Source organism: Agrilus planipennis, unplaced genomic scaffold (genome assembly GCF_000699045.2).
Source record: "Agrilus planipennis isolate EAB-ADULT unplaced genomic scaffold, Apla_2.0 scaffold32, whole genome shotgun sequence".
In the NCBI taxonomy this organism is placed as follows: domain Eukaryota; kingdom Metazoa; phylum Arthropoda; class Insecta; order Coleoptera; family Buprestidae; genus Agrilus; species Agrilus planipennis.
This window is the reverse complement of record NW_020439506.1, coordinates 595,202-622,915: the sequence shown is the minus strand read 5'-3', so window position 1 is coordinate 622,915 and position 27,714 is coordinate 595,202. Positions and strand designations below refer to the sequence as shown.

Genomic DNA, 27,714 nt, shown 5'->3' with positions numbered 1-27,714 from the left:
AACAGTACGTCGTACTTAAAGCTGAAAAGGTAACAATCGTAGAAAAACATACCATAAAGCAGAAACACGAATAGTCTGGAGTTACAATTTTAAACCTTCCGTATCTTTCTTTAAAAAAAAAAAAACTCGAAACTTATTTTTATTTTCACGAACACTTTATTATTAATTAATTATTAAAAATGTTAAAATTAAGTTTATACTTTGTTATTTTTTAATTGAAGAACAATTTACCGAGTGAAAGGTTTAAAAATAGGCATTTATAATTAAACCGAGGGATAGTGATACGCCATAGCTTCCTGGAAAAGCGTCGCGATCGCTGCAAAATACGCCATGTCAACGGAAAATATTATTTATTCCATTACTATTGGTACTCTGGCGGACTATAAATTTTGCCTTTAAATATAAACATGCACAAGACACTTTTTTATATTATATTTACATTTACTAAATCTCATTAATGTCATTAGCTAAATAATGCAGAGTTATCGAAACTTTATAGAATTGCAAAGGAATATGGAAAGATTTTATGCTCCTAGCGACAATAAAATCTATTCGAAGAACAGAAGTCTTTACAATTTCATCCTAAATCATAAATCCTGAGATGGATCCTGAAAATCCGCTTGCTATTCTGAATTATGAATGTAATTGAAGTAAGTTATGTGAGACTTTTGCAAATTTTACATTTCTTCCTAAATATTGTAAATTAACACATTTTAAATTTAAAGTAATTATTCTGTTGTAATTAACGGTAATCGGAAAAAGATCGCCCCGGAAAAAGTCGTGGAGAAGTCCCAGAAATATGCAGCCGGGAAAAAAGCCCCCAGAAAGAATTCCCCGGAAAAGAATTTCCCCTCGGGAAAAACTTTGATTTATTATAAGGTAAATAGTAAATTTTATTAGAAATGTGAGGTGGTTCTGTTATCAGACAGTTTTTGTATCTATTTGTTGTCAGAATACTGTAGCGAGCACGAGTGTGTTTCGGGCACACGTATGCGTGAACGGCTTATCGATTCGCCGACAAGCCCCGAGGGCCTTTTCCTCATGTGCGCCATATTTGTATGTGTGTATCGTACCTGCGTTCTGGGAAAACAGTTAAACAGTTCAAAGAAAAAAATAAACTATCCGGATGTTTCCAGAAGGTTCCAGAAAGTAAAAAAAAGAGTATTTAAAGGAAGAAACGATCGCCAAAAGGAGGAGAAATAAATTGACAGTGATAGCAGTGAAATAAATAGCGCAGTGAACAGTGATACATCAACAGTAGAATAATTTTTTTTCGAGGGATTTTTTCGGGGGATTTTTTTTCTGGGGGGTTTTTTCTCAGAGGCTTTTTTCCCGATGGATTTTCTTCCAATTACCGCCAAGACTAATATAAATGCACCTCTGGAGTTAGTGAATTTAGATGTGAACAGCTGCTCAGTAATACAAATAAACAGTGCTAATTAACGAACACAAAATTATATAAATACAGTGACGAGTAAATAAACATTAATGATACACTGTGATATAAATAATATGTAGTCTACGCACCTATTTGCCGAGTGTCATATTGTAAAAATACTATAATTTTAATACCCGTTTAAATAAATAAAAAAATACAAAATTCCTTACAGTATGTAGATTGATTTGCAACAACTGCGTTTTGAACTATGAAAATGTTAAACAACTTTATCATTAATTACACGTTTGATGAGCAGTTTTTAAAGGCCCCAACCTTTATCTATATTTAGACGCGTGAATTTATAATCGGAGGCAGCAATTTATGAGGTCAATCGCGAAGCAGTACTGAGGATAGATTAAGTAACACTGAGACAAATATAAGACTCTTTCCGATGTTGACATCCGATTACAGTTACCTATGCAGTAAAAGTTCCTTATTCACGGTTTCCTTATTCGCGGGTGAAAAAATTACAACCCAGTTCCTGTATTCGCGGCTAAAACTATCATTATTCGCGGATGCAATCGGTAAACAGAAAAGGATTCGGTGTCATTTATTAAGGGGATTGATCGCAATAGACCGCTCGTACCTAGTGTAAATTTTTCCGAAAACATGGGTTTCTATTCTAAACATTGTGATTTAACGTTGCGAGATAAATATGTGATTTTTTGTATGGTAACAGACAAAGGTTCACTCTGACTCGGTACGTTTTTGGTTTTTAATAATATGGTCATTAAGAGCTTTTACAAGTGCTTAAAGTTGGTGCTTCTTGCAGGACACATATTTTCAATAGAAATTAAAAAATTGCCTTCGACAGGCTTTAAAACAAAGCTTTATCTATCTTACTATAAAATTTCAAACCTCTGTTCCAAACATTAAACTCATTATATCTAGAGCCGATAAGCATGTTTTTACTGTACGGCGCATGTACTACTGAACCCCCTTAATGTACCGGCATGTTTTAAGTACTGTTGGCTCGTGTCCAGGCGTCTTTTATAAAAGATGTAACCGAGTGACTAATTTCAAAATTCAAAACAAGAAAAAAAATTATTTTTTTTAAACTCTTGCCTAAAGCTGATCATAACGATTAATTTTAATTGCAAATGTATCAATACATATATTTTATTTTGATACATATTGGTTTTATTTCGGAACGTATCCCCTATGATTCCATACTAATTACCATTCTATATCCACGGTTTCTGTATTCGCGGCATATTTGTGGAACGTATACCCCGCGAATAAAAAGCTTTTACTGTACTGTTAAATTGTAAAAATTACAACGCTATTTTGGTAATAGTTACTTTTCATTTCAAATTAAAACTTTAAATACTCCAATTTATATTTTTACTGCAAACATTAATTTTTCCAGTCTTAATCCACCACAAGGTGTGAAAGAAGTTAATAATTAAGATGTTTGTGCAGTTACCTAGTTACGCACACCAAGGCAGTGAACAATCGTAACTCCAACGTTTGGTTTCATCATCATAAGGTCGTCAGTTCTAAGACTGGTTGGACACGCACCTCCACTCTTTTCTATTCTGAGCTAATCTTCGCATTTCCCTAAAACTAGAACAACCCACATCCTTAACTATTTGCGAACAGTAATCTAATCTAGGTCTACCTCTACGCCTCCTAACTGCCGTTTCTACCTTTAATATGTCTCGCACTAGACCTTCATGCCTGAGAAGGTGTCCTACCAACCTACCTCGTCTATTTCTTAATGACATCTTCTGTTCTGTTCTTTCCCTCACTTCTAATAACTTTCTCTATCCACGGTATCCTCATCATTCGCGTGTAACACCACATTTCGAACGCTTCTAACTTTTTCTTTTCCGCCGGGGCCCACTGTCCATGTTTCGCACCGTACAGCGGCGTGCTCTAAACATACACCTTTAACTACCTTTTTCAAATTTCTAAATTAACCGTTCGCGAGCATAGAAGGGACTTCTTTTTATTAAAGGAGACACGACCCTGCACTAACCTCTGCTTTATATCCCTACTACTCCTTCCGTCCTGACTTATCTGACTTCCTAGATATCTAAAATCAGCCACTTCTTCTAATTTTTCGTCTCCTATCTTTATATTCGCTCTTTCCCTACTTTTCCTTCGCTTGCATACCAGTATCTTTGTTTTACTTTTATTTATTTTCATACAGTACTGTTTTGTCAATACCGCTTCGATTTTATTTAACGTTCGGTTTAAGTAATAAAAAAAGGTACGGAACAAGCCTTGATTGGACCATAGGTTCAACTATAATGGAAGGCTTCTTAGTGGAAAACTAAACTGAGACAAGCTCCTGAAAGAGGGCAGCAGCTCAATGTGGCAGAGGTCGGTGCGGTACTCTCGCATAGATTTAATATTACGATGACGAATGCAACAGAAGATGCAACACTCCAATAGTGGGAACCCGGAATGTTAGAAGCAGAAAGCAAATAAGAAAGTTACATAATTTAAAAATTGGAATGGATAGTTCAAAATTAAATAAGGAAAGTATCAGTGAAGTTCATTGACCAGAATTAGATGACATTTAGAAGGTAATTCTGAAATAAGAGTAGACTGCATAAAACGTGAATAGATTTCGAAGTTAGTTTTAAACAAAATTAGATTAAAAAGCCCTGAGTAACAAATGAGATTTAAAAGTGGTGGGAAGAAGACCTAACATAGATTACTGTTAAAGATAAGAATAAATGTAGGTGAGTGTCCAACCAGTTTTCATGCTGAAGGCGATATGATGACACATTTTAAATAAATTTTCATTGTTACGAAGCAGCGGGCTAGTGGAATAAATTGTAAATATCGCTTTAATATTTTCCTTTTTAATTTTCTATGTATGAATCTGATGCCATACATTTTTCAATTACCTTGAAATATATATATTCTGAAAAAGAATATGAGTGTGGGTTTTTTACCCCTGAACTAGTAAATATGTAGGGTGTTGCTGAAAAATGAAATCATGGTGGAATTGGCTAAAAATAAAGAATTACTCTGGGTTCCGGTACCGTTAATTTTGTATGGAACTATGTGTTAAATGATTTTTTTTCATTGACCTATATCATTTTAAAAATGCCGTACAAAAATAATTTATCAAAATATCCCACTTGAAATCAGAAACTTTGGTTCACCTGCATACTCAGGTGTGACGCCCGAAATTGACGGCATATTGCTTAAAGTTGTTGCCTCGTATGGTACTACAATCTACAATAGTAGTACAAATATATAGTGAGTAATGTCTGCCCTTGGATTTTTAGCATGGGTTGTAGCGATCTGTATATATTGCAAATATTTAAAATTCTCTTTCTAAAATTTATTTTATTTTTATATCTACTTTCAATTTTAATTTCGAACTCTTGAGCATGCTTCATTACCTGGAACCCCTATACCTGCATGTACCCTATCTTATAATTACTAACAATCTGGTTTCTCCCGTAATAACATTCCATTCGATTTACTTCTGAGAACTTTTAACGTTAGTACTTGTACTTTCTGTCTTTCTTCTAAACTACCGAAAACCCTACAGGCTTGTAGACTATACGGCTTATAATTAAAAACGTTTCTGAAGTAGACTGTATTTCTGTTGCATCTCATGCAATAAATATTGTATTATTTTATTGTTCATAGAAATTTTTGTACAAATTTAAATTCTATAGCCGGCGTGAGAAAGGCATTTTGTTTATGATGTTTCAACTGCTATTCAATTCAATTTTATTTATTTGTGAAGTACCGTCTATTGTAAAATTTTGTATCTTTTGTCAGTCACGTTTTATAGTTATTGGTGTAGTTTCCAAATTTTATTTTCCGAAATATTTACAGAAGTACCTGGATAAGGGTAATAACCTAGTTGCTAGCGGAACCGTTTTTGCACCCCCAAACAACGCTCGCTACGCTCAGTTAGGGAACTAGTTATAAGTGTATTTAAGGGTCGAAAGAGAAAAATTCACAGCATTCATTAACAAGCATTCACCAACAGACATTCATTATCATCATTCCTTAACATAACTTTTACACATTAAAATTGAGATTCTCAGAGCTACCTAGATAATTATAATTGTTATATGTATAAATTAAGTGTTAAGTGTTAATAATTAAATATTTTACAAAACTATCGTCTTTTACCACTTTTTTGAACTAGTTACTCGCTATTAATTTGGCGTTTAACGTGAGGATACCAGAAAGAATTCTTTCAACATATATTTTTTCCTCACAACACAAAACAATTTCATTTACGCTAATATTACCTTACATAATTTCGTTTGAATAATTCTCGGCCTGCTCTATAGGTAGTTCTTAAAACTTAATTCCAAAACACTTCCATGTACATTACGATCCTCGCATATCTTGAAAGTGTAAATTACGAACATTTACCATCCTGTTTATTCTAGCTGTATTATTGTACCATATAAAAAAAAAACAAACGAAAACGAAAGCTTTCACTTTTTTCCTTCACAAAAACACATTATACCACTACACAACACTCTCACAATTAGAAGCAATTAATGACTCCATACAAAACACTAACCACTATCGGAATGTTATCGAAAGCCAACAGGACGTTGCGGCGCAGCAAGGTAAAATCACAATTAAAAAAACTGTGCTACAGTTGAGACGATCAAAATTAGCAAAGTCCGCAATAAATTATGTACGAGGATGGACGTATCTTCTCTCTCATTTCCACTTGGACCTGTCGTCATACGCTGCGTTTTGAACACGCCTTTGTTAAGGTAGGAAATGCTTCACAAGTAGTACAGAAAAACTTAAAAGAGATAACCGAATGATAGTAAGCGGTGCAGCGGTTAGAGGTTGCTTCACTGTTGCCAACCTACTACAGGAAAAAATCCCACGCACAGGTCCAAAAAATCCCATATTTTCTCTAAAAATCACTTCACGCGCAGGTACAAAAAGTCCCATATTTTCTCTAAAAATCCCTCCAACTTATTACTATTATTATTTTTTAATTCGTTAATTTAATCGTTTATTCGAAGAAAAAATATACAATATTTTTGTAAACATGGACAACTTTTCGTGTCGATAGTATAATACCGATAATTTTATTGTATGTAGTTATCTCGTTTCCCAAAAATGCAGACAAAACCAGGCCTTGGGGGTTTAGATGTTTAGATGTTCGGATTTTGGAACAATACACCAATTCAAACATTTATTTTTATTAGTTTTAACATCTGTTTCTGATCTGTTGACTGGTCACTTTCAAGATGTTTGCTGAAGACCATACAATGATACGAAAACAATATACAATTCAAAAAAGTTCAAGACAATTTATCGTAGGGACTTGAGCAGGTACCTGCAGGCTGCACCAGTAGGCTTGAACGCACGTCGCCGTCGTATATCAACCGTTTCATCGTACAGCATTATACGATTATAGCTGACAAAATTTTACGTTTACAATTAGAAAAATGAGCGCCTTCATAATATAATATCAGGTCAACAAAATCAAACAAAACCAACCAGAAAATGGCAAATTACAAAAAATCCCGCAAAAATAAGGAAAAATCCCTTTATCCCTCGAGAACGTCAAAAATCCCTCGAATTGGCAACACTGGGTTGCTTAGGTATGCAAAAGATCAGGGTCGGCTTAATAACTAGGGTTACCAACTCTCGAAAGGACCAACCCGAGATTTTAAAAAAATTAAGTAGGGGGGAGAGAGTTGAAAGAAAATTTCAATCATTTATTAGTTTTTTAATTTGTATTTACTTTGGTTTCGAGCAGCATATAATAATGGACGGTTTTTTACCACAAAATCATAGGCATTTTACATGAAAAAAATCGAATAGGTGTTGGTAGAAAATCTTAATTATTTATTAATTTTTAAATTTATATTTACTTTGCTTTCGAGCAGCATCTAATTCACGGTTTCGTACCACAAAATCATAAAAGTTTTTACATGAAAAATCAAAGTTTGTTAGTATTTGTAACTATGCTTTTACTAAAGAAATATTCATTTTGTTTCATTCCTTACTCCATACTTGTTCCATCAGGCTGAATACGCGCTCGCAAGAAGCACTAGACACAGGAATGGAAAAACAAACGTGACAATTTTTCTCAATTTAGTACAGGGATTTCTGTCCATCGATTTCGTAAAAAGGTCCACAGATGCATATAATTTTCGAAAAACTGGAAAAATTATTGAACTCCTGGAGGTCGGGAGGTTAACCATTATTACAGAAGGCTCCCGGGCAATCCGAGAGGATTGAGAAACCTATTTATAATTGCCTGTTTGAAATTATATCTTTAAACAAGTGTCTTTGCTTTTCAAAATTCCTGAAAATGTTGAACTTTGCTTGCAACATGCTCAAACTCTAATTGTCTACACCTCTTTTTTCAATGCACTACTGTACGAATTATATGCTCCTCATCGGTTAAGAGTTTGGCCGAGAGTTATCTCCTTTCTTTTCTGGCCTAGTGCTGTTCTTTTCTACTTTGCGCCGATCAAACTGACGATCACATCGCTACAGAAACTAAATGAAATATAATTTGTGTAATGTTATTCCTTTTTCTTTATTAGTGTCCGCTACAATTCTTACCTGACATCTCTTTTCTATGTTTGCAATATTCCCTACAAGGTCTACAAGGTTTGTCCGGAATAAAAGCAGGCATTCTGTCAGCAACCGCTCTAGTCTAGTTAGTAAGTTGAAAGAAGAAAGTAAATGTGACAGTTTTATTGCATGTGCATATGCTAATTTCAAATGTCCCAACTTCTACACGGAACCGTACGCGTATTAACCAGAGGCAAAGCATACATGTATATAATCACCAATTACAGTCTTCAAAAAGAAAAGGATCAGAAAATATCTGAACAAATGAAAATATAATTAAAACTGTCTTCTTAATTTTCATCAGCTTTAAGCGAAGCATATCGAAAAGAGCCAAGTAAAAGTAGCTGTGCTTAGCTGGTATTGACTTTTCGGTCGTGAAATCCTGCTCCGGTACATGTAATTAGGTATAGTACGCACGTAATCTCCAGCATAAGCAATTATGTTCATTTCAACTCAACGTTTATAATTAAGTTTAAACAATTGTCGTATTTTGTTTAAATTGCCTATTCCTATTGTCGTTATTGTAAGAACCCATTTTGTTCTGAAACCCATTAGCTGTTCCGTGTATCTGTGTCCATGTCATTGTTCCCATTCTACAGGACTTTTAATGATAATACGCGCTTGGCAAGATACGAGATGTATATATTATTGATAATATAAAGAACTGTACGAATACATATGCGTATGTGTATGTGTTACAGGACTCCAATGACAAATGCGATTCATTCTTTATGCAGATTCGGTCAGTAACTGTTGTTCATATTTGCATTTGTATTTTTCCTTAACATAGGTAGTTGTTGAACTTTATGACACAAATCTTAAAATTATGGCAATAGATCCAATGGAAATAACACTTTTGAAAAATTCACGTCACTCCACTGGTAGATACTAATATGCATTATCATCATAAGGTCGTCAGTCCTAAAACTGGTTGGACATGCACCTCCACTGTTTCCTATCCTGAGCTAATCTTCGCATTTCCTTAAAGCTAGAACAACCCATATCTTTAACTATTTGCAAAGGGTAATCTAATCTAGGTCTACCTCTACGCCTCCTAACTTCTGTTTCTGCCTCTAACATGTTTCTGACTAGAAGGTGTCCTACTAACCTATTTCGCCTATTTCTTATTGAGTTCCATAGAGTCCTCTGTTCTCTTACTCTTTCTAATAACTCTTTATTTCTAACTTTCTCTATCCATCATTCGCCTGTAACACCACATTTCGAACGTTTCTAACCTTTTCTTTTCCGCCGCGCCCACTGTGTTATCCTTTGCTTTATATCCATACTACTCCTTCCGTCCTGACTTATCTGACTTCCTAGATACCTAAAGTCATTTACTTTTTCTAATTTTTCCTCTCCTATCTTTATATTCGCTCTTTTTATACATTTCCTTGCCTTGCTTACCAGTATTTTAGTTTTAATTTGATTTATTTTCATACAGTACTGATCTGTCAGTACCACTTCATTTTACTTAAAGCTATTTCTAACTCCCCCCTGCTAGATACTAATACTGCAATATCATCTGCAAATCTAAGCATACTAATCATTTGCCCCTGCATATCTATCTCTACAGATGTACTGTACTGTCTTTAATGATATTGATCGCGTCTTCGATTTATACATTAGAAAGTAGCGGTGAAGGTGTGCATCCCTGTCTGACTCCCTTCCTAATATTAACTTCTCTACGTTGCAGCCCCATATCTATAACTACCTGTTGCTCTTAAACTTAGTATCACTCTTCTATCTTTGTAACTGATCCCTTCATTTTTAAGTATATTTAACATCTTGTCCCATTTAACATTGTCAAAGGCTTGTAGATCTACAAAACCTATGTACGCCCTCTTTCTTTTTTTTATCGTTTTCTCTATTGTTACTCGTAAAGCTATAATGGCCTCCCGCGTTCCTCTATTTCTTCTAAACCCAAATTGATCTTCCCCTAGTAGTTCTTCCGCCCTCTTGTCCATCTTCCTCTGTACAATTCTAGTTAAGATTTTTGACGCATGGGAAGTTAAGTTAATTGTTCTAAATGTCTCGCACCTATCCGCGCCTCTCTTTTTAAGTATGGTTACTAGCACGTTCCGTTTATAATCCTCTGAAACTTTCCCCGTCTGGTAAATGTGACTAACAAGTTTAAACATTCGATCTCTAACCTCTTGTCCTGCATGTTTTAGAATTTCTTCCTGTATCCCATCTACCCCTGACGCCTTATTATTCTTTAAGCTTTTTAACGTTCCATCGAACTCTTCTCTCATTATGGGATAACCTAGCTCATCTATCTCCACACTATTTCCTTCTCTAATATATCTCGTAGCTCAGGACCTGCGTATAGGTTCTCTAAATATTCTTTCCAACTAGGGTTGCCATCCGTCCGGGTTTTGCCCGGATTTGTCCTAGTTTAGAGGGCATCCGGGGAGCGTCCGGGGAGCTTCATTTGTAGTCCGGGTTTAAAAATTTAAAGTCTCAGTACTTTTAAAATTCTCGTTTAAAAATTTAATTTATTTTGTTTAGGTTTCATATTTTTATAAGGTTTTGTTTTAAGAATAAAAAATAAAACAATTTGTAACAAACTGTAATAAGATTCTGTTTTGTTAGGTACATTTAAAATGATGATAAAAAATGACTAATTTTAATTTTAAAGTCTGAAAATAAATAAAAAGGTGATTTATGACATTCTGAACTGTTTTTTATTACACTGAGTACGTTTAAAAAAACCTGTTGACATGTCCGGGTTCTGCACTCTAAAATCCGGGGTTTTCACTCGTCTTGTCCTGGTTTCCAAATTTTAGAGATGGCAACCCTATTTCCAACTATCTGCCTTTTCCTCATTTTCTATCAACATGCACATTAAATTATTTAATTAACTACGGACTGCAGTGCCTCATTGCCAGAAAACTTTAAATATACGCATAAAAATTAATGGTTTATGTAATTCTACTTATATTTGCGATATATTGGAATAAAAACCTTTACATTCTCTGTACACCTACACTCAATCGCTACAATGTATGTGTGTACGATAGATTTTCATAATGATTGCTGATGTTGTCAATAAGATGGTTCTGGCTGTTACCTTTTGGGAAGACAAATGGTTATACAGGGTGTAACAGAAATAAGTGCCGAACTTTGAAGAGAATGTAAACTAGATGCACTAAAGCCAGCCCTGTGCGTGAATTGGCAACATAGGTGTTTGTCAAACTCTGCAGCTACATAGATCGGGATTGTAAATATTGCCGATTGTCGAACATCTAATATAAATAAACAATTTAGTACCACACATAATGTTTAGAGTAAATACAGTAAATAAGTACGTTACAGGCAGCACTACGTAAACGTACGAACACAAAAAAATAGTTACGTAAACATTAATTGGTAAATGAGCATTATCTGAATAATTGTAATTTTATTAAGGCAAATTTCCACAACACCATTGATGTATCGCCAAGGTGCGCTACCATTTTGCGGGTCAAGTAAATTTACCAAAAAATTCAAATAAGACTAAGAAGAATTCGCAATTACACTTTTACAGAAAACAATTCTTGAAATCGCGAAGGATGTACGATATGCGAATTTGCGTCGCACCAATAGTAAATTATTATAAAAATTGAAAATTCCGTTTCGCATGAAGCAAATATGGAAAAAATTATACCATGCTGCAGCACTTTTCTTTAGAAACCACCGACACAAATCCACTCGCGACTGAAAATCAATTTCAAGCAAGGCTTACACTCGCTGCAAATGATAAGGATGCAGCAATTATTCCTTTAAAATATTCCGTACTGTCACATAAAAAGAGCCATCGGTAAATGTCTAGATGGTGGGTGGGATCGAAAGAGGAGGTCTCCCCCACCACTGTACCATAAAAAGTTCGTGGCGGTCTCACCCTCATAAAGAGTTATGGGGGTTAGATGAAGGTGGGGTAGGAGGGATCGAAAGAGGGTAGGGGGATCGAAAGAGGGTAGGGGGATCGAAAAAGGTTAGGGGGATCGAAAGAGGGTAGTCACCTGAGTAAAACCCCATAAAAAATTTGCGGCGGTCTCACCCCCATAAGAAGTTATGAGGGTTGAAAGTTGATTATTTTGACAATTTTCATACACTATAATTCAAATAAAATTCAATAAAAAAATTATTTTCAATCGGGTGGAGGTGGGGGATCGAAAGAGGGTGGTCACTTGAACAAAACCCGATAATCTAACCTAACCTAACCTACCCTATTGATAAAGATATTTAAATAATGTTTTATATAACTTTCTCAATATTTTTATGGATTTTTCATTAGTTTTACCTTTGAATATTGTTTAAGAATGANTATTCACTGTGTCAACTCCAAAGAGAAATGATAGGCCAAGCTATAGAACACCGAAAATACGAAATGAATAAATTCATGAATATTTAAAAAGGACATAAAATGGTGTATTTGTGGACCTATTTGAACAATTCGTTTTTGCAATTTGGAATAGAATAAAGGGTAAAGGTCTAGATCAGTGATTCCCAACCGGTGGTTCCCGAAACCTTGAGGGTTCGTAGTGTTTGCAGAGGGGGTTCGCCAAAATAATATTGTAATGGCGAATTTTTTAAAACGCCATTAAAATCAAAAGCAAAGCAAAAACACAAAAAATAAAGAACACACCCACTCTAAAACAGATTGTTCGCTGCCTGTTTGTTAAGAAATCTATAATAAATATCAATATTTTCATTTCTTTTTTCCTTATTTGTTCTTCAAAATTACTTCATCAATATCAAATTATATCTACAATTTTATACATTAAAATTTATTCCTCTTATTCAAGTAATCAAATACTATTTATTCTCTTTTTCTTACAAAACATTTATTTATATTTAAAACATTTTATCAATGTGATTCGTATCATGTTCTGCATTATATTTAAAATCATTGCAGTAGTTTTCCCTTTAAATGTTTCACGATTAATATAATCAATTATTCTGCAATATGAAAAATAATTTTATTGCTTTTTTTTACCTGTCATTAACGACTACATAGGGGGTTCGACAAATTTTCTCGGACCTTTCTTTTGGTTCGCGAGGGAAAAAAGGTTGGGAAACACTGATCTAGACCTTTACCGAGCCATCGTTCTCTGCTACTTCGCGTGTTATATTTTGGTAGATTATCTTGTTTGAAATTGAAACCACGGATTTCGTTTATATCACTAATGGTTCAAACCCGTAAATACGTTTCATTCCACAAATGACCTACATTAATAATTGATGTTGTATTGCTGAATTGGTTTCTTGAACTAAACAAGGTTTAAACGTTAAAAGAATGAACGGCTACTAGAGTTTGCTATTAACATAAACACCTTGAATTACACTTAATCTAATCTAACAAATAAACAATACATGAGCAAGAAAAACAAAACAATGATGTTGGTGGTGATTGAGTGCAGCGTTGCGTGACATATTTATGAACCAGGGCCGGAATTTGATTTACCTGTACCTTCAACTACGTTTTTCTCGAAAACGGTGAGCATTCTGACATAAAAGCATTTACTTAATTTTCATATTTTATTGCATTCTATCACCTCCCGCAAGCTCGGCACTTATTTCTGTTACACTCTGTATTAACAGTAACAAGTAAATTTATATACCACTCACTCATTTAATTTCAATATAACAATCATGTGTAGCAATCGAATAAAATAAAAGTCGACATAAACAGATAATTATAACAGAAGATAATGTCGAATTTATGCGAAAAAACAATCAGGCCATTCAGTAGTTTTTAACCCAATACTTCTAAATTCGTTCGCCTTCTTATTACGATTTTCAACACTAAGACGTCTTAAAAGTTGCATTCGATCAACGTTGGATCAAACAACAATGAATTATTTTGCGATGTTGCATATTTATTTATCATTTACTAAAAAAGTAATAGACGAATTCATTTCTAGAAATACGAAATAAGCAGCAGAATTCGTAAAAAATTGTATTTAAATTTGTATACGAATTTTGTAGACATTGTCCATTGTGATACAATGAATTTTGTTGATGTACCAAATTGATGAACGAATTCGTTTCTCAAAATACGAAAAGAGTAGCAATATTCGCGAAAAATTGTAAATTACAACCCTACCTCTTCTCCCATTATCAAAATGCAACACATGGGCTCAACTGGTGCTGTCCTGGTTCGGATTTAATGGCCGTCATCGGTTGAAATTACTTCCTACAGTTTCGCNAGATATTTAAATAATGTTTTATATAACTTTCTCAATATTTTTATGTATTTTTCATTAGTTTTACCTTTAAATATTGTTTAAGAATGACTATATAAATATTTACATGCCTAGAAATGTATAAAAATTGGCATATTTATTAACTTTGAACTCCCATAACTTTTTACGACCGCCACGAACTTTTTATGGTACAGTGGTGGAGGAGACCTCCATCATCTAGACCAGTGATTCCCAACCGGTGGTTCGCGAACCACTGAGGGTTTGTAGTGTTTGCAGAGGGGGTTCGCCAAAATAATATTGTAATGGCGAATTTTTTAAAACGCCATTAAAATCAAAAGCAAAGCAAAAACACAAAAAATAAAGAACACACCCACTCTAAAACAGATTGTTCGCTGCCTGTTTGTTAAGAAATCTATAANTTATACCAAACATTTATTTATATTTAAAACATTTTATCAATGTGATTCGTATCATGTTCTGCATTATATTTAAAATCATTGCAGTAGTTTTCCCTTTAAATGTTTCACGATTAATATAATCAATTATTCTGCAATATGAAAAATAATTTTATTGCTTTTTTTTACCTGTCATTAACGACTACATAGGGGGTTCGACAAATTTTCTCGGACCTTTCTTTTGGTTCGCGAGGGAAAAAAGGTTGGGAAACACTGATCTAGACCTTTACCGAGCCATCGTTCTCTGCTACTTCGCGTGTTATATTTTGGTAGATTATCTTGTTTGAAATTGAAACCACGGATTTCGTTTATATCACTAATGGTTCAAACCCGTAAATACGTTTCATTCCACAAATGACCTACATTAATAATTGATGTTGTATTGCTGAATTGGTTTCTTGAACTAAACAAGGTTTAAACGTTAAAAGAATGAACGGCTACTAGAGTTTGCTATTAACATAAACACCTTGAATTACACTTAATCTAATCTAACAAATAAACAATACATGAGCAAGAAAAACAAAACAATGATGTTGGTGGTGATTGAGTGCAGCGTTGCGTGACATATTTATGAACCAGGGCCGGAATTTGATTTACCTGTACCTTCAACTACGTTTTTCTCGAAAACGGTGAGCATTCTGACATAAAAGCATTTACTTAATTTTCATATTTTATTGCATTCTATCACCTCCCGCAAGCTCGGCACTTATTTCTGTTACACTCTGTATTAACAGTAACAAGTAAATTTATATACCACTCACTCATTTAATTTCAATATAACAATCATGTGTAGCAATCGAATAAAATAAAAGTCGACATAAACAGATAATTATAACAGAAGATAATGTCGAATTTATGCGAAAAAACAATCAGGCCATTCAGTAGTTTTTAACCCAATACTTCTAAATTCGTTCGCCTTCTTATTACGATTTTCAACACTAAGACGTCTTAAAAGTTGCATTCGATCAACGTTGGATCAAACAACAATGAATTATTTTGCGATGTTGCATATTTATTTATCATTTACTAAAAAAGTAATAGACGAATTCATTTCTAGAAATACGAAATAAGCAGCAGAATTCGTAAAAAATTGTATTTAAATTTGTATACGAATTTTGTAGACATTGTCCATTGTGATACAATGAATTTTGTTGATGTACCAAATTGATGAACGAATTCGTTTCTCAAAATACGAAAAGAGTAGCAATATTCGCGAAAAATTGTAAATTACAACCCTACCTCTTCCTTACCCTCTTCTCCCATTATCAAAATGCAACACATGGGCTCAACTGGTGCTGTCCTAGTTCGGATTTAATGGCCGTCATCGGTTGAAATTACTTCCTACAGTTTCGCTACCACCAATGGCGAGCATTTTTAGAGGTCCTTCCATCTCTGATGCTAGCGAAACGTTAGGAAGTAACTCCAACCGAAGACGACCTCTAGGCCCGAATCAAGACAGCATCGTTCGCCAATTGGCCGCGGAAGCCTTTACCAATTCTACATTTTTGTTCTGCTTGTCTCCTATCAAGTAATTTCATCTGTTTCATTTGGCAAAATTTGCATCCCCAATATTGGATAAAGGATTAGAGGGAAGGGGGTTGTTTACAGTTGTCCAAATTTTTAACCCCCCCCCCTTCAACCTCATCTTACACAAAATATCGATCGAAATCGATAGTCATTCCGCAAATACTTCATGTAAGGTCAAGAATAAGAGGGGAAGGGTAAGAGGGTTATCCAAACATTTTCTTAACACTCATATAAACCTAATCTTACAAGATTTATATGTACATATACATATTTCAAGATAATCAGAGAGGTGTAGACTAGTCAGTATTACTAAGCAATAAAATGAATAAAGTAATAGTCTATTGAAAAAAATCAAATGATATCAATCAATATGTATTTTAAATAACGCGAATAAACCGTAACCAGTCAGACGGCGTCATTTGACTGGAGTTCTGTAATGGTGAGGAAAGTACAATACGCAAACGAACTGCAACGCGCTTGACACGAACTGTATCATACGTACAATAAACATATAAATATATATATGTACACAGTGTGTTTACCTAAATTGGCAGCACATGGGAAACCTTTTTAGTATATTAATCTTACGAAAAAAAGTTACTCTTTATAAAAAGTCTTGCATGTAGGTACAAATGACAAGAAAAGCATGTTGTCGATCGTCTCATTTTATTCGATTAATTTTTATGAAACGTAGGTGCAGGGCTCGACTTTTCTTTATAAAGATTTTTATTATTTTTAAAAATAAAGGTACTTTACTGTTACACAAATTTCATATTTTATGTCAAAATTTGTATATGACTGACAAATTATTAAGTCTGATCAAGTCATTCTGTTTTACACCATGCAGGACTTTTTATAAAGAGTAACTTTTTTTCGTATAAAATAATATTGCACGCTTGTAATGTGAATTGTGAATTAAATTTTAAAATAGAGTAGCGCAATAGCCCAAACCGGCGCCATGTAAATAATGTATGGGTATATATATAAGCGTAATATGACGTCTTTGTGAAATAAATTACCGCCCTGAGACTATTTTGTATTGTTTTTCCAAATTTCTTTGACTAATCCATACACTAATCAAATGTCCATCTTCTGTCAATTTGGAAATTGGAGTAAACAAGTCGGCATTCGGCGGATCAAACGATTGCGGTACTCTTCGTACTTTTAGCGCCATCTAGTAATGGGTAGTCACTACATTGCAAAACCAAACTACCAATATTTGAAAAAACAATAGTATACAATAAATAAATATCACAAATGGCAATAATTAATTATATTCTCATTCCTAAGCATACTTTAAAAATAGCGCAATATTCTGCATAAGACATAAATAAATGTTTTATTTAAGTATATTGTATAAATGTATACATATGTAGTTTCACTTGTTATAATAGGTACTTAAAAAAATGCAATTTCTCCTCATTTTCCTATTACAAACATTATTCAATAACAGTGACTAATTTGTTTGAAACATAGGTATATACATTTGCATCTAGTTCGAAAATAATTTCGGCAAATGTGTTTGTTTCCCTTTCCCCAAAAAAAATCACAATACTAAATTAATGATTTTGCAAAGACAATTCAAGTGAATAAATTAAATGATATATATATATGACTTTTATTATGCATAAAGTCCAACATGATTAGGAATTTGGCATACTGTTAAAAACAATTCCAATAACTGTGGTTTGAAGATAGATGACAAGTTTAATATTTGGTCATACCAAAAGCATACATTATTACAGTATAATAAATAACTTACCTTTCTTCGTAGCACAAGCATCTTCTACAACCAATAAATCACTTTTGGTTTCTATATTTTGTGTACCATTTCTATCAATATGATTTGTATCTTGTACACACTTTCTTACACATGTTTTTTTCTTTTGCAGCTTCTTCTTACTTTTTTTACGGTTATTTTTAACATTCACTGCACCTATATTAGTTTTATTGGTTTTTGATCTTGTATTACTTGCAACACAACCACTATTCACCCTAGGTCTGGTTTTATCCTTTTTCTTTTGCTGCAACAAAAAATATTTTGTAGTTTCAAATTAATTGTATACAAATTAACTACACTTACAGTTGGCCGCATAGTAAAAGCTGCTGTTCGTGCATTTGTAATTTTTAACCATAAATGCTTGTTATACTATAAAAAACGAATATGAGAAGATTTAAACATAGTACCAGGTTATTTAGAGGTTATGAGATAAGCTCAAGCTCTATTGCACTGATTGTACTCTATTGTTTTCACGTGAAACAAAACCGTTTAAAGTATGTTGCAGCTTCCTGACACAAGATGTCGATAATAAATAGTTTGAGACCGTCGGAAAATATTGTTCTGGTTATTTTTAAGTTTATCAATTAATATTAACCATACTAACTACATTTTTATGATATATTTTGATATGAGATGTAAAGAAATAAAAGAAAAATTTGAAGTAGGTAAAACCGCTAAGGCTTATAATACAATGAAAAGGAATTTTAGAGATATAGGGTAGAGTAGTTATAACATAAGAAACGAGACAGGGGTCAGAAAATGAGGAAAAGGCAGCTAGGTGGAAAGAATATTTCGAGAACTTATACGCAGGCAATGAGTTAGGAGATATATTAGAGAAGGATGATAGTGTGGAGATAGGTGAGCTACGTTATCCCATAATGAAAGAAGAGTTTGATGTAGCATTAAAAAACCTAAGGAATAATAAGACGCCAGGTATAGATGGGATGTTTAAGCTAGTTAGTCACATTTACGAGACGGGGAAAGTCCCAAAGGATTATAAACGGCACGTGGTAGTAACCATACCTAAAATGAGATGCGCAGATAGGTGCGAGACATTTAAAACAATTAGCTTAACTTCCCATGCTAGGTACAAAGACAGACGAAATACTAAAGGATGCGGGAGAAACGATTGACAGAGACATACAGACAGAATGGAACTACATTAAAACGTGCCTAAAGTCAGCAGCTACAAATATACTAAGTCTCAAACAGAACGAAAGTAAGAAACCCTGGATAAGAAACGAGATTGTAGGATTAACAGAAGATAGGCGGAAATACAAAAAAAACAGATAGACGAAGAAGGGCAAAAAAGATATAAGGCAACAATATACAGACAACTAAGGAACAGTGGATTGATATGAGGTGTAAAGAAGTAAAAGAAAAGTTTGAAGTAGGTAAAACCGATGAGGCTTATAACATAATTAAAAGGAAATAGAGATGTAGGGTAGAGTAGTAATAATATAAGAAACGAGGCAGGGGTCATTTTGATAGAAAATGAGGAAAAGGCAGCTAGGTCGAAAGAATATTTCGAGAACTTATACGCAGGCAATGAGTTAGGAGAATTTAGGGAAGGATGATAGTGTGGAGATACGTGAGCTACGTTATCCCATAATGAAAGAAGAGTTTGATGTAGCATTAAAAAACTTAAGAAATAATAAGGCGCCAGGTATAGATGGGATACAGGGGGAAATTCTAAAACATGCAATACAAGAGGTTAGAGATCGTATGTTTAAGCTAGTTAGTCACATTTACGAAACGGGGAAAGTCCCAGATGATTGTAAACGGAACGTAGTAGTAACATTAACTAAAAAGAGGGGCGCGGATAGGTGCGAGACATTTCGAACAATCAGCTTAACTTCCCATGCGTCAAAAATCTTAACTAGAATTGTACAGAGGGGGATGGAAGAAAGGGCGGAAGAACTATTAGGGGAAGATCAATTTGAATTTAGAAGAAATAGAGGAAGGCGGGAAGTTATTCTAGCTTTACGAGTAACAATAGAGACAAGATAGGAAAGAAAAACAAAAAGGAAAGAGAGCGTACATAGGATTTGTAGATTTAGAAAAAGCTTTTGACAATGTTAAATGGGACAAGATGTTAAATATACTTAAAAATGTAGGGATGACTTAGAGGGATAGAAGAGTGATACTTAGTTTATATAAAGGGCAACAGGCAGTTATAGAGCTGGGGCTGCAACGTAGATAGGTAAATATTAGGAAAGGAGTGAGACCTAGATTAGATTACTGTTCGCAAATACTTAAGCATTTGGGTTGTTGTAGTTTTAGGGAAATGCGAAGATTAACTCTCAGGATAGGAAAGAGTCGAGGTACGTGATGTCCAACCAGTCTTAAGGCGGTCAACCGTCCCGCATTCTGCGGAACCGTTCCGTAATGACAATTGAAATCCCGCATTGCAATATTTAATAAAATAGTCCCGCAAATCGTCTAAGGCGTCCCGTATATCACGCATTCCTCGTTTCCAAAAGTTATTTGTGCAGATGCCTACAGCTGCTATGAGTTTAAAAGAAGATAGTTTGTTCGACGAAGTAAGTTACGTGGCAAATTATGTGAATAACGATGTCCTAAAGAGATGGGAGGAGATGAAGAGCAGTACAGAACAACGATGGATAGAGATGTTCAAAAATTTCAAAGACAGCGGAATACCATTCCAGAATTGCCAGGAACAAACGCTCCTACAGAACGAGTATTTTCCTTAATGAATAGTTTATGGACATCCGAAAAGTCGTCATTAAAAGTAGAAACATTACGTGCAATGCTAATTGTAAAATTTAAAATGGGCACCTGTGAAAACTTTTTGAACTTTCTGAACCAAAACCCAGACCTAGTAAAAAAATGCCACTCATGCGAAAAATATGACTTTAAAAATAAATTGTGGCGATATCCACCACATGTTATAAAATTGTTTTCATTTTGTGTACATATTGTAAATACCTTACTAAAATATTTCGTTTCTATTTTCGATTAGGGTCTATAAAAATACCTACCTTTTGTAAATAATCTATTGTATCTTTCTTATCTATTTAAATAACTCTATTACTGTACTTTCCTATAATCCCTGTAACATTTCATCTTTCGACTACGACTGACGACCTTATGATGATGATTTTTAAAGCATTAAAAAAAAACATTCTGTTATAATAACTTTTCAACCGCATATAATATTCATTAAATTTATACAGACAATTTCTATTCGATTTCAGTAATAATGTCAGACGAAAATATTACTATTTATTTATTTATTTAAACTATAATCATACAACACATGCTTCATATGTTCATAATAATGTTAATAAGTATAACATACATTCATCAGATAAGGATTATTACGCAAAGTAATATTGTTATAATGAGGATATTTGTTTGTATCGGGAAATTTTTAGATCATGCATGAGGTCACTTTTTTTACGAAATAACGATAAAAAGCTCTTGGAGGGCAAATATGGTAACTTTTGTTAAATATTGCGTTGTTAATGATTTCCTATTCTGACACATGTGACCCAAACATGAATATATACGTCAGAATTGATAAATGGAAAAAAACACGAATTTACAATTAGTATAAATGAGTGCACTACGAAATGGCATTTATTAAATCGCTGAGAGTATAGTGAGTGAAGTGGTGTAGTAAATAGGTAAACCATTTCATAAGTGCCTTTATCATTTTCGAAAGTTGTTAGTTGTTTTACTTGAAGGTTTGAATTTTCGAAATGGATAAGAAAGTTTTGGTTGGAGCTGCTACGCGATACCTAGCTGGGAGAAACGCTTCTCAAACTGTTTATTGGAGAGCGAAGAATTGCTCCAACGACAAAATGTTAAAGGTATCGAAGACTGTGCCGTATGGAAACAGTCCAACTTCAAAAATTTCCGCTCCCCAGTGGATTAAGGATCAGCAAAAGATGATTCGATTTACTTAAGTTGTGCATGTAGCAAATTTAATACCTATGTAGTTGTTTTTCTTATTTATTATTTTATGTGAATGTTATTATACGATGGTATAGGTGCGTGTATTTTCATTTCGTTGTTAACTTTGATTATTTATTAAATAATTTTATCATTAAACACAAAATGTACATTTGCCAAATTTGGTATCTAGAACAACAATAAAAAGAATATTTTCTGTTATAATTGTACCATCTTTTATTACATTTGAGAAGGATGGAATTAAACGTATAATAAAAAAATAATAGCATTTGTGTAGGAATGCAATGAGAAATCTTTAACGTGTTTGGATAAAAGCCAAATTATTAAAGAGTAGTTACAATACATACTGTATTTCTTTTTTTGGATGTTATTGCTCAAGACTTAGAATAAAAAGAAATTGATTTGAGCGTAGATAAGAGATACAGTCGACTCTCGTTAGTTCAAACCTGCAATAATTCGAACCTTTCTATAATTCGAAATTATCACGAGTTCCCTACAAAATCTCTTTATATTTCGAACTAAATCAATACATTTTTATGCACTTGGTAATTCGAACGAAAAAATCATTGTTACATAACAAAACGACGCGTTAATTCGAGCTAATGGGCGTCAAACACTCGACAATTCAAAGTTGCAGAGAGAAAGAGACACAAAGATTGTAAGTACATACATACATTTTGAGGCAATTCCAAACATATATCATCGTGGTTTTGTTTTTGTTATAATTAGTTTGACATATATTTCCGCATGAATTGGTTTGTTTAATTTTATTTATTTTCTCTCAAAAATTTCGAACCAGTTGATATTTCAAACACTCCATAATTCGTAATATTTTAAGAATCCCTCGAGTTTCGAATTAACGAGGTATAGGGTGCCGTGACCACGGGCGGTAAAAATGTCCGTTATTTGGAGTAAAGGTCATAATATTAGTGTTTAATCATGTGTACCATGCACGAAGAAATTAAATTCTTTCTGCACAAAAATACCAAAATTTGTAACTAATTGTATTTCACAGTACAAACGGCATTTTTTCGTAGCCAATACAGCAGAAATTAGAAGTAGAATGGTCAAACTTTAACGTTATAATCCAAGCTCCCAACATAGCACAAACATTCTATATTCTACTTAATTTAGCATTACTACTTTCATAAATGTTATCAGCAAAACGATGCAGAATCCTGAGTTATTAAAACATTAAAACTTTGCAGAAGTATTATTACTTATTATGAGAATAAAACTTTTGGATCTACCTACAATAAAAATAGTGAACATCAGAATAGTGAGGGTATATATAACACTATTTAAAGAACTGAAATTTTTACAGTTCCTATTAAAACCTGGGATGGATTCTCAAAATTCTCATTCTATTCTCAATTGTATATGTACGTATGCAAATCAAATAGTTATGTAAGACCTTTCCAAATGTACGTGTTTGTTCCTAACTAGTTGTAAATCAACATCTGTTAAATTGAAATTCATTATTTTGTTGTAATTTACACATCTTCTATCATATTGAAAAGGCTGCAAAATTCCTTTTGCATACACTACTGCTGAAATTTATTAACTCCCCAGTCATACAGATAAAAAATCAAAGTCGTAGTTTACAAGATATTTTATAACTTGACGCTAACATTATCATTATAATTTGGAGAAGCATGAGTAATAATAACAATATGATTTGAAGAAAAATTCATAACATTCGTTTTTCTGTTTAAACAAGAAGATCGAAAAAAGTAAATTTGAGGATTTCTTGTAAGATATTTATTTATTACTTTATACAGGGAAGTTGGCCGTATGGTTCACTATAGTAGTAAAACTCTTTTAATTCTTTAAATAAAGACAGCCCACAAAATTCTAAATTCCATGGAAATGGATAATCTATAATATCGGATCTATATTGTTTTCCGGGTTCAACGTCATGGTCCATGAAATTTTGAAGTTCAAATTGATATCAGCACCTGCCAAATCACTACTTATCATAGGTACCTTTAGCAAAAAACTACGAAATTATATGAATTACAATACAGCCTGCAAAACAAAATCGATTTGATATACGCCAACTGTGTAAAACTGAAAACTGTACGATATTGTAATGTGCTAATAAATGCCTATAATCCAAAATTTGTTTGCATTTAAACTGATAATATAAAATAAAAAATACCCATCTTGCATTTGAATACCCTTTTGAAAAAAGCATTTTGTATTTTATTTAAAATACNCTTGTATGCAAATAACAAAGCATTTTGTATTTCGTTTGAAATACTTTTCCAAATCTATTTTCTATTTGTAAAATGCAAAATACATTTTTGCCGTTAAAACTTTTGCTAGTATCGCCGAAAAAACATTATACAAAATGATGAATGAAAGTTGCTCGCATTGACCTTTGAAGGTATTAGAAGCTTAAAAAGGGGACAAAGAGACATTCCATGAATGCCTTCTAATTCTTTAACTGAAGAAAGCCCAAAAATTCTAAATTCCTTGGAAACGGATAATCTACAATATTGGATCGATATTGTTTTCCGGTTTCAATGTCTTGGTCCATGGAATTTTGAAATTCCAAATGTGATATCAGAGCCTGCCAAATCACTGTTTATCGTACCTTTAGCAAGAAAGTACGAAATTGTATGAATTACTACAAAACACACCGCAAAAGAATATCGAATTGATATTGATATTCGCCAGCTGTGTAAAACTGAAAACTACAAGATATTGTGGTGTGCTAATAAATGCATAAATATAATCCAAAATTATTAGAAAACGATTCGAAAAACATCATTTATTAGATGAACCCAAAGCTAAAGAAACTATGGATTCCATTTCTTCTTACAATATGTAAAAGATCAGAAACAGAATAGGGTTGTAAATATACTGATATAAAATGATTGATGTTGATTTTAATCAATGAAGTTATTTGCAACCCTATCTTGGCTCTGATCTTTCAGGGTAAACAAACAATTTTGGCATACGTCTCTTTTTCAATTAAAACGGATGACAAAGCTAAATAAGGAAGCAAATAGGAAAATTATTTATTGCTGAACTGAAGAAACTATAACATAAAGATAACAAAAACAATATCTCAATCATTTCAAACAGAAAAATATGAATAATAGTTAATATTTGCAGCTGGTGATATAGTGCAAACACTACTACTAGTCTAAAAAATTCCAATTTATTTGAAAAAAAGTATTTTGAAAATATGTACCTATTATAGCACTTAGCATTTGAAATACAAAAGGGAAATATATTTTGTATTTTACATTTGAAATAACAAATAAAAAAGTATTTGCATTTTGTATTTAAATACTTTTAAAAAAACATTTTACTGGGTTTTATTCATTCATAACTGGGTTCATGCGCCTACTATCCTGATTTCCTGATCCCTGATCTCCTTATGCTGTGTACATGCTATGTACATGTACTCAGCAGGCCCAACGCATGCACATTACTGTTGACGTCAGCCAATTTTTTTTTTCAAAGGAAATTAACAGACCAGTTGCTTATTTTCGCTAACCTACACCTTTCAAGTATTTTTATTCACAAGAAATGGGATACTAATATTTTTTAATGATCATGAAACACAACAAATAAAAAAATATCTACTGCTGGTCAAGTAATGCGACTAATTGACCTTTTATGATAAAAAATCTGCCGAGATTTCCGCCACACGCGATGACATATGGCTTGGGGGCATAACGTTTGTAAATGTTTTAGTTGAGAAATGTTTTTATTTAATTTAGATAAAATTTCATAAATAATGATGTCTGTTTCACCAGTGTTATTATTTAGACGTACCTATTTACCAAAAACATTTTCTTGTGACCTCATTTACCTAATCGTATAATTATACTGTTAAATACATGTTTGTATACAATAATACAAAACAAAGTTCAACTTAACCAATGAAAATGATTATCAACTAATGAATAATCTCACAATTACGATCTGTAGGTGAAAATTTTATTTATTGTAGGTTTCTGAACATGTGCTTGAAAATACAAGGAGTAGTAAAGAAAAGTGTGATATGTAGAATATAATGAATAAAACGGACACGTGTTTCGATTAATAATGGCTGCAATAAAACTGACTATGAGCGAAACACGTGCTCATCTTTAAAAAAGTTTGTGGTGCATATGTAGGGGTAAATCTTTTATTTGAAATTATTCCGAATATGTTGTACTAATATAAATAAGTATTAAATTCAACAAAATTGTGAACTTACGTTCATTTCTTTGCAACTTGTTTTCTTGTTGTTTTCCAATTTTTTTATTTCTCTATAGTCACATTTATGGTACACATACAAATACAACGTTCAACATTGTTTAATATTCTATGAATATTGCAATACATACATAAATTAACGAAAAATCTCGACTTGTTAACAATTCATTTTTTTCACAGTACTATTCGTTATTCAAATTCAGGTATGTCATTAAAACTGTATCCAGGCACTTTTTTAAATGCGTAATAGGCAATTTGCATGTGATACGCCCCTGGTATGAACATTAGAATTCCTAAAATGATCATGGGCCACATTCGATCTGAATACTTTGCATCTATGTATCCACTTATAATTAAACTTCCTATCACCAAAAGTAACAAGCCTGATACAAATAACACTGCTGCTAAGGATATGGCTTTCCAAGGGATCTTCTGCGCTGGTTTTGCAAATTGTGCATCCGTAAAATTGGCATCATTTTGAAGCAACCGTGAATAGCTCACGTTCTCAAATTCTTTCTGTTTTCGTCTATTTATCATTATAATATCTACAGAATATACAATAACAACTTATCACCACAGATAATATATATTGACCATAGATAATATATTGACTTATCACTAAACGAAAATGATCAAAGAATGAAAGTATCTCAATAACGTACAACGTACCTTTAAAGCTTGAAACGTTTCTTTTGTTTTCTAATTAAGCATTAAACTACTCATAATATAATAATAATCAAATATTTGTTTAATTATTAAATATGTGATGTTTTTATTTAAAATTCGATAAGCATTATTTATCTAAATTAATGTAACAATTTATAATTTTTATGTATCATAGATTAAAGGTTCATACATACATACATATGCAGTATTTAAACCAATATTATTTAAATTAAACCATGATTATTTCTTGAATAAATTCTCTGTTACCTATTTACAAAAGAAAACACTATAAATGTACTTACTATTTACTATAATAAAATAGCCAAACATGATTAATTTAAAAAGTTTAATAAGTGCATTAAAAGAAAGTAACTTATGATCCAAAAAAGTTTTTTTCAAGGTGAACAAACACCTCCCAGGCAATCATACCTATAGGTTATCATGGAAGTAGGGCATAATGTACTATTCTAAGGGTTTCATTAAAGTATCTCAATCTAAAATCCGAAACAATGCCCAAATATTTAGTTATTTACCATCACCAAGGTGATAAACACATATTTAATGTAGATTTACAATAGCTTATCTGTAGTTGTTAATGACTTCCACCAATGGCCAAGAATTTTCTGCGAATATATATGCTGTTATCTGCATATGATACTTATTAACAAGTCATTTATAATATACAAAATAATAAATATAAAATATAATGGACCAAATATGGAACTTTAGGGAACATCACCTGTATTAACTTGTGTAACAGTGAAATCATATCATAAAAAGCTCAACACGTTATTTCGAAGATAACTCTTTATTAATTTGCATGCATTACTTCTAATTCTATAATTCAAAAGTTTGTCAAGATTAAAGTGACTACACGTCTTGATTTTGGCGGGACTGTCCCGCTTTTTGGTGGACTATACTGCGTCCCGCCGATTTTTAAAAATGTCCCGCTTT

The 27,714-nt window shown here is 32.9% G+C and overlaps 1 protein-coding gene across 3 annotated transcripts in view; it reads right to left on the bottom strand.

Annotated features, from left to right (window-relative positions):
- The window catches only part of LOC108735743, a 76,109-nt gene extending 49,828 nt beyond the window's left edge, over window positions 1-26,281 (bottom strand). For all 3 annotated transcript variants that reach the window (XM_018467869.2, XM_025979209.1, XM_018467875.2), the window contains exons 1-3: window positions 26,096-26,281; window positions 18,241-18,306; window positions 17,920-18,181 (exon numbers count right to left, since the gene is read on the bottom strand). In XM_018467869.2, the coding sequence (XP_018323371.1) occupies window positions 17,920-18,181; window positions 18,241-18,306; window positions 26,096-26,101 (334 nt within the window). In that variant the 5' untranslated portion in view covers window positions 26,102-26,281. The remainder of the gene's footprint in view (window positions 1-17,919; window positions 18,182-18,240; window positions 18,307-26,095) is intronic.
- Between the last annotated feature and the right edge of the window lie 1,433 nt (window positions 26,282-27,714).